Source organism: Ochotona curzoniae, unplaced genomic scaffold (genome assembly GCF_017591425.1).
Source record: "Ochotona curzoniae isolate NIBS_2020 unplaced genomic scaffold, NIBS_Ocur_1.0 contig_1221, whole genome shotgun sequence".
Classification (NCBI taxonomy): domain Eukaryota; kingdom Metazoa; phylum Chordata; class Mammalia; order Lagomorpha; family Ochotonidae; genus Ochotona; species Ochotona curzoniae.
In genome coordinates this window covers 749231-757537 of record NW_024464993.1, presented here as the reverse complement: position 1 = coordinate 757537, position 8307 = coordinate 749231, and the positions used below count along the sequence as shown (strand labels likewise).

The 8307-nt window shown below is 56.4% G+C and overlaps 1 protein-coding gene across 3 annotated transcripts; it reads left to right on the top strand.

Moving 5' to 3' along the window:
- The first annotated feature begins 429 nt into the window (after positions 1-429).
- Positions 430-7501, top strand: LOC121167582 (patr class I histocompatibility antigen, B-2 alpha chain-like). 3 transcript variants are annotated; one of them, XM_040997082.1, is made up of 8 exons: positions 430-520; positions 803-1072; positions 1286-1561; positions 2118-2393; positions 2483-2599; positions 2955-2987; positions 3136-3182; positions 7478-7501. In XM_040997082.1, exons 1-7 carry the CDS (start codon positions 448-450, stop codon positions 3177-3179), a joined length of 1089 nt encoding a protein of 362 aa, XP_040853016.1. In that variant the 5' UTR covers positions 430-447; the 3' UTR covers positions 3180-3182; positions 7478-7501. The 3 variants fall into 3 exon arrangements, with proteins under 3 accessions (XP_040853016.1, XP_040853006.1, XP_040853023.1); XM_040997072.1 differs by lacking the exon at positions 7478-7501 and adding an exon at positions 3346-3565; XM_040997089.1 differs by lacking the exons at positions 3136-3182; positions 7478-7501 and adding an exon at positions 3346-3565.
- The last annotated feature ends 806 nt before the right edge of the window (positions 7502-8307 follow it).

Below are 8307 nucleotides of genomic sequence, written 5' to 3'. Positions count from 1 at the left end.
TAATAAATTCCTGATGTGAAGCAGGTTGACAATAAAACACGCATGGGTCTAGGTATAACTAATCATAAAAATGGGCACGTCCTGATCAGGTCTCTCAGGATCCCTCAGCCAGCCCCGGGCCTATCCTCAGGAGGGGACATCACACAGGCCTGGGCAGCCGGGCACAGGGTCAGGGCACAGTCCCTGGTACCCGCCTGGCCCTCAGGGTCTCAGTCCCAGGGCGGGTCTGGGCCAGGGAAGCAAGTGCAGGGGAGTCCCCACCTCCTCCAGGGTCACTTCGCCTCTCACAGCCTGAATGAGCTGCTTCTGCCCGGACACTCGTGACGTGGGCACAACTCGCACTCCCATTGGGCGAGCGGCTTCCAGACGAGCCAATGAGCGCCGTCCTAACCCTTGTATAAAGTCGACTGCGAGGCTTCAGCCTCGGAGTCGTCTGAGCCGTCCAGGATGGAGTCCATGGCGCCCCGGACCCTCCTCCTGCTGCTCGCGGGGGCCCTGGCCCTGACCAAGACCCGGGCGGGTGAGTGCGGGTCGGGAGGGAGACGGGCTCTGCGGGGCAGGAGCGAGGGGAGCGCGGAGGGACACAGGACCCCGGGGAGCCGCCTCTCCCAGACCTCACACCCCCTACACCTCGCGATCTCACCGACCCCGGCTTATTCAAGACCCTCCCCTCTCCTCGCCGCCTCATCTCGCGGTCCCCACACTCCCTTAGTCTCCGCCCCAACCCAGCTCCGCACTCCTCGGTCCCAAGGGTCCCGCTCCGGGCGGGGTCGGCCCTGGTCTCAGCCCCTCTCTCCCCCAGGCTCCCACTCCCTGACGTATTTCGAAACCGCCGTGTCCCGGCCCGAACTCGGGGAGCCCCGGTTCTTCGACGTGGGCTACGTGGACGACACGCAGTTCACCCGCTTCGACAGCGACGCCGAGAACCCGAGGGCAGAACCGAGGGCGCCTTGGATGCAGCAGGTGGAGCAGGAGTACTGGGACCGGGAGACACAGATCGCCAAGAACACCGCACAGGTTTACCGCGTGGACCTTCAGACCCTGCGCGGCTACTACAACCAGAGCGAGGCCGGTGAGTGACCCGACCCTCCCCACGTGCGCCCAGGGCGCTCCGGGTCCCCGGGGCCGAGGTCCCCCACCCCGAGACTGCGCGCCCCGCGGAGACCCTCGGCGGGAGGAGCCGCGGGACACGCCCGGGTTTCGCTTTCGGTTTCAGCTGAAATCCCCGCGGGTCGGTGAGGGCGGGGCGGAGCTGCGTGGCCAGGGCTGACCGCGGGCGGGACAGGCTCTCACACCTATCAGAGGATGTACGGCTGCGAGGTCGGGGAGGACGGGCGCCTCCTCCGCGGGTACATGCAGGAGGCCTATGATGGCAAGGACTACATCGCCCTGAATGAGGACCTGCGCTCCTGGACCGCGGCCGACATGGCGGCTCAGAACACCAAGCGCAAGTGGGAGGCGGCGGGTGTTGCTGAGCAGCACAGGGCCTACGTGGAGGGCGAGTGCATGGAGTGGCTGCGCAGATACCTGGAGATGGGAAAGGACACTCTGCAGAGAGCAGGTGCGCGGGGCTGGGAGGGGCCGCCCTCACCCACCTCCCCCGGGGCTGGGGCAGCAAGGAGGGGAGGAAAGTGGGAGCCAGGCCAGTGTCCCGCTCTTCTGCCGTCCACAGCAGGGACGTCCACCTGGGTTTGAGGTTCAGAGCCAGAGACCCACTGTTTCCACAGAAGAGGAGGAACCCCAGGGAGGGACACGGGCGGGGGAGGGGGAGAGGCACAGAAGATTCTGGAAAGGACCCTCTCAGTACCCTGCACTCCACCAAGGTTTTGTGATCCTCACCCCTCCCATGCCAGTCCTCAGCCTCAAGCCAGTGAACTGGAAGGTTTCATTCCAGGCTATCTTCCCCTCAGAGACCTGGACTCTCCTACCATAGCCAGATACCTGATTCTAGAACTTTCCAAACTAGATTATCGCATTGTCTTTATCCAGGCAGGGTCAGGGTTTTGACCTCCTCCACCACCCCATTTCCCCTGTCCACTCTCAGGAAGGTCACTGAGTGTAACTTTAGTGTCAGGGGAAGAACATGAAAGGCCTGAACTTTCCAAATCTCCCCTCAGACCCACCCACAGCACATGTGACTCACCACCCAGTCTCTGACCAGAAGGCCACCCTGAGGTGCTGGGCCCTGGGCTTCTACCCCAAGGACATCACACTCACCTGGCAGCGTGATGGGGAGGACCTGACCCAGGACACAGAGCTGATAGAGACCAGGCCTTCAGGGAACAGAACCTTCCAGAAGTGGGCAGCTGTGCTGGTGCCTTCTGGAGAGGAGCAGAGATACACGTGCCATGTGGTGCATGAGGGGCTGCCTGAGCCCCTCACCCTGAGATGGGGTAAGAAGGACAGGAGGGATGGAGTCTCCAGCAAGGGTGGGAATGAGACCAGGAGTCAGAGCCCCTTATTGTCCCTTCCCCTCTCTCAGAGCCTGCTCAGCCCACTGTGCCCATGTTGGGAGTCATCGCTGGCCTGGTCCTCCTGGCAGCTGTGCTCATTGGAGCTGTGGTCGCTGCTGTGGTGATGATTAGGAGGAAGCGCTCAGGTAGGGCAGGGTGAGGGGTGGGTCTGAGTCTCCTGTCCCCCAGGGAGAAGGTCCCCCTACCCCGTTGCACATCACCTGCACCCCTCGCTGAGCCCCAGGTGCTCACACTGGCTCTAGTGTAAACCTTGAGTGATGGTGGAGAACAAACACTCCTTGGGGATGACTGTGCTCACAGGGACCTGAGTTCCAGCTTCCCCAGGTCAGGGGGAGGTCCCAGCTGGGAACATACCTCCAGGAGAGGCACGTCCTGACTCTTTCCTGGGTCTGCAACCACAGTTCTAGAAACTTCTCTGAGATGAACCAGTCCTCTGGCCCTGCTTTCTCCCTGCCTCTAATTGGATATTTTCTCTCACAGGTGGGAAAGGAGGGATCTACACTAAGGCTGCAGGTAAGCACTGGGGTGTGTTTGGGTGTGGTGGAGCCCCCAAAGCCCTTGCTCTAGTCAGTTGTCCCTGGAGGTGCTGCCCACCCACTCCATAGCTCCTCCCTCAGCCACACCCCCTGGGCTCTCACCAAGTCCTGATTGGTTCTCCCAGGTGGGGACAGTGCCCAGGGCTCTGACTGCTCTCTCACAGCTTGAAAGGTGAGACCTGGAGGGCCTGGAGGGCCTGGAGCGCCTGGAGGAGGGGGGCTGGTGAGGGGACACAGAGGCTGGGGGATTCCTTGAATCTGGACATTTTCACAGTGTGCTGTGCTGTTCCTGTCCCCAAAAACAATGACCTCAAATTTTCACCTTGTTTCTGTAGTGTGAGACAACTCCCTTGTTGCAACAGACCTGCTGAAGGCCCCATCTTGGTTTTCTTCAAAAAGCCCTGCCCTCCCTTCCTGCCAAGGCATCTGAGTGTGTTCCTGTGGGCACAGTGTGAGGTGGGAGCCTGGCCCTCCCAGCCCAGCACGGGCACCTCTGTCCCTGTCTCATGTTGGTGCATTTGCTGCAGCTTCATCCTTCCCTGTGCAATTATTTTTAACAATTCCAATCACCAGGTGTTGGTGAGAAAATTAAAAGAGGAAATTACAAAAATTTGATGGGGCGGGGTGGAGATTGGGGAGGGGTCTGGGGGAATCCCAGTGCCTACAAAATTGTGTCACGCAATGCAATGTAATCAATAAAAAAATAATAAAATTTGACAGAAATAAACAGAAGCACCAACAACCTTCCAGAACCTGTGTTTCCTGTGTTGAGTCTATTGCAGGTGGGGACAGGAGAGGCTGGGAGGCTCTGGGTGAGGATGAGACCGTGGCCAGGCAGTGCTCCATCCATCATGCTTTCTCTTGGTCACTGCTGACCCGGTTCAGCTGCCCCTGTGTCCTGGTCTCTCTGGTATCACATGCCCACCAACAACTGTCATCACAGCACTCAGCCGCGGCTAGGCTGCCCTGTCTCATGGACCTGAAGCAATGGAGGCTACATGGGGCCATGGCCATCAACTTTAGGGCTTAAGTTCATCCCTCAGCTCCATCTCCCTGTGTTCACTTTGTTCCTTAGTGTCATTGGCTGGTTGTATCTGCTCTTCCTGTGTGTAAGCTCTGGTGGCCTTCACTTCTGTGTGTGCAGGACACAGTGTAGGAGGGAAGCAGGAGGGCAGAGGGCACTTGTGAGAAAGCTCAGGTCATGGGGACACCAGCAGGAGGGGACCTGCTCTGCAGCAGCCACAAGTGGCGCCTGTCTCAGACTCCACTAATTAACCATGGGGTCGGGAAGGGCAGGTGCTACATGCTCATCACTCAGCTGACTTTGCTGTGGGTCAGACTCAGTGCTGGGCAAGGTGGTCCAGGGTGAGTGTGAGGGCCAGAGCAGCTGGCTGTCTCACCACCATCATGGTCAGCATGCACTGCCCTGAGGAAGTGACCCTGAGTAAGGTTGGAAGGACACAGTGAGTCATCTGCAAAGCTGTTGTGGGGGAGGATGACGGCCAGTGCAGAAACCCTGGGCAGGAGCAAGTCTGCACACAGAGCAGGGAGCCATCAGGAAGGCGGGTTGGGACACCGCCATCCAGCAGGCTTCATGCACACTGAAAGACTGGGCCATGGTTCTGAGTGAGATGGTAGCCATGAGACAGCTCTGAGCATAGGAAGGATGTGTGCACCTTATGTCCAGGAACCACCCTAGCTGCTGCGTGAGGACGGGGCTGAGAGACTGTGAGGCTGGAGACATAGATCTAGGGGCTCCTGTAAAGCCCAGACAGGGATGCCAGTCACTGTGGTGGGTGTGGGCATGGGCAGAGTGGGAAATGAGGTCTGGATCCTTCTGCAGCTAGATGCACAGCACTTCCTGTGGGCTGCATCCAGGGAAAGAGGAGGAGGTGAGGGGGACACCCAGGGCTTCAGGCCGTGCCGTTGGGTGGATGGCATCACCGTAGGAGAAGGGCAGCCTGGGAGGGTGGATTCCATAAGGGACCACCCAGGCATTCAGTGCAGAAACCAGGATGTTGGTAAGAAGTGAGTGACGCTGCAGGGCTGGCAGTGACCACGACTTGGTTGACGAGGGGAAATGTCTGTGTGGGAGACTCACTGAGGAGTCGGCTCTACATGAACCACATTTGCATTCAGGAGCAGAGATGGAGCACCCAGGGAGTGAGTGAGAATCATGAGAGAGGGTGCAAGAAGGAGCACTGGTCCTGCAGAGCTAAGTCAAGGGGGAGAGGGAAGAGGGTTAAACCACAGCCCCACTACCTGCAGGGCTAGGGTCACTGGGAGAACGAGGGTCCACAGACATGCTGAGGGGATCCCATGAGTACTAGGAGAGCTGGGACAGTCTTGAGCGGTCAAGGGTCTGCAAGTGGCTCAAGTGGGTGCTGATGGCACTGCCTCCAGAGCACATTCTGGCAGCAGGAGAGAGACAGGACTCCCACCTGGACCTCAGCCTCCCCTGAAGGATGGTCAAATGAGCATACCTGGACCCTGGACACCACACAGTGAGGGGCTGCTCTGGCAGAGACCTGGGTGCAGGCAGCCCAGCTTACAGCAGTGTCGCTTATGATGTTCCAGGTTAATTAAGAGGGAAAAACATGCACCTGGTTCTGAGCCACACCTCTCCCTGACCTCTGACCTCTATGCTGCTGTGCTGGGCAATGGTGCCAGGCAGGGAAGGGAGTCCCAAGTCCAGGCCTCACCCTCACCGGGCACCTTCCTGTTTAGCTGGGATGTCAGGGGGGAGTGGCAGTCACTGCAGTTTCAGCTTGTGATGTTTCAGCTCCCAATGTTCACATCCAGACAGGGCACAGCCAAGGTCAAAGGTGCCTGTGTTCTCTGAGAGCCCCATTATCAATGCTGTCACCCACACTGGGAACCCCTGGGCCTGTGAACAAAAAGCGCTACAAGATAGGGGAGGCATAAAAAATTGTTTTTATTTATTTGAAGTTTTTCTTCATCTTTTTGAAAAGGAGAGTGTTCTCCCATCCCCTGGCTCACTCCACAAATGTCCACACAGCAATCCAAAGCCCAGAACTCCGTCCAGGTGCCCTGGTGCATCATCCACTGCCTCCCAGGGCATGCACTGGGTGGACGCTGGGCCAGAAGTGGAGCCAGGACTCCAAGAGAGCTCTGAGATGGGACCAGGTGTCCCAATCTGCGTCTCCACCTCTGTGCCCAGGTGGTCAGCGACGACAGAAGAGACAGGACATGGGAGACACACTGTGCACTCTCTCCTGGTGGGGCAGCCCAGGAGGAAGGTTCAGGAAGAGGCCACAGCTGAAAATACAGAACCTCCCTGGATCCTGCTGCCTCACACGGTGCCCCACATGGATTCTCCCTCCTTGGAACCCACAATGAAATCTAGGAGCTTCTCATTTGCCCTTCACCTGGCTGTGTGACACTGTAGATGATTCAATGAAGAGAAAATACAGAGACCCTGGTTCAAGCTGCACAGCCAGGAACAGAATCCATGGCCTCACCCTGGGTGGTCCCAGCTGGGAACCACAGCCCTGCTGCTGGGCACAGAGGGCACAGCTCACACCCCTGACCCTGATTCTGATGCTGGACCCGGGACTGCACCAGGACTGCTATCCCTGGCATCCTGATTTATACATTAGAGATGTTGCTGAGAGTGTGGGGGTCCTAATGCTGCTCTGAGGTGTGATAGAAATGCTTCTGTTGGGGCACAGCACGGTGGCCCAGTAGCTAAATCCTCACCTTGCATCTGCTGGGATCCCATAGGAGCCCTGGTTCATGTTCTGGCTGTTCTGCTTTCCATCCAACTACCTACTTGTGTCCTGGAAAAGCAGGAGAGGATGGCCCAAAGTCTTGGAACTCTGCACCCATCTGGTAGACCTGGAAGTAGCTCTTGCCTCCTGACTTTGGATTGTCTCAGCACTGGCCGTTATAGCCACTTGGGGAGTGAGCCAGCAGATGGAAGATCTTTCTCACTGTATCTCCTTCTCTCTGTAAATCTGCCTTTCCAATAAAAAAAAAATTCTTTTTAATCACATCAATGAAAGAAGTAGAAGAGACAAAACAATGGAAAATGTATTCCAATATCCAGGCTTAGGAGAGGTAATATGATTAAATCATCCATGGTGCTCCAAGCAACTTACATATTCAATTTGATCCCAGTAAATTTATCAAGGACTTTGTCCACAAGGAAACAAGCTCAAACAAAACTTCAGATTAGCAGATGAGAAATAAGAGGCAGAGCCACATAAGTGAAAGCGAAACTAAGAGAAGTGTGAAATATTAACCAAAACAAAAAATGGCTTGAGAAAAATAAGATAGTCAAATATTTAACCAGGCTAACAAACAGTGTTATAAAAACTCTGATAAGTAAAATTACAAATTAGGGCCCAGTGTCGTGGACTAGTGGCTAAAGTTCTAGCCTTGAACACCCCGCCAGGATCCCATATGGGTGACGGTTCTACTCCCAGCGGCCCGCTTCCCATCCAGCTCCCTGCTTGTGGCCTGGGAAAGCAGTCGAGGACAGCCCAAAGCTTTGGGACCCTGAAGCCACATGGGAGACCCGGAGGAGGTTGCTGGTTCCTGGCTTCGAATCGGCGCAGCACCAGCTGTTGCGGTCACTTGGAGAGCGAATCATCGGGCAGAGGATCTTTCTCTCTGTCTCTCCTCCTCGCTGTATATCTGACTTTGTCATAAAAAATAATTAAATATTATTATTATTATTACCCTCCTCCAAAGCAGGGTCCCAAGGCTGTGGGCCATCCTCTACTGCCTTCCCTGGCACAATCAGGGAGCTGGATGGGAAGTGGAGCTGCCAGGTTTAGAACCAGTGCCGATATGGGATCCCGGCTCATATAAGGTGAGAACTTTGGCCACTAGGCCACCGTGCCGGGCCCAAAAACAAATCTTAAAACAAAAAAACCCAGAAGATCCTGGTGCTGTACCCTAGCGGCTAATGTCAGAAATCCCACACCCACTGGTTCACTCCCCAGATGGTCACTGAGCCAGGGCTGCGCCAGGCCAAAATAGGATCCACCAGCTTCCTCCTTCTGCCTGATGGCTGCAGGATCCCAGCAGTCAGGCCAGCTTCTGCTGCTCTTCCAGGCACAAGGGCAGGGAGCTGACTGAGAAGTGGAGCACACAGGACTCTGTTCAACAGCCACATGGGACACTGGCATTGCTGGCAGCAGCTTTCCATGTTACACCACAATGCCAGCCTCTCATAAGAAATCTTGAAAAACAATTAACTTCTTCTACTTGTAAGTTTGATGCAAATAAAAATAAAGCCCCCAAGTCTGAGAAGGTTTATGGCTGATGAC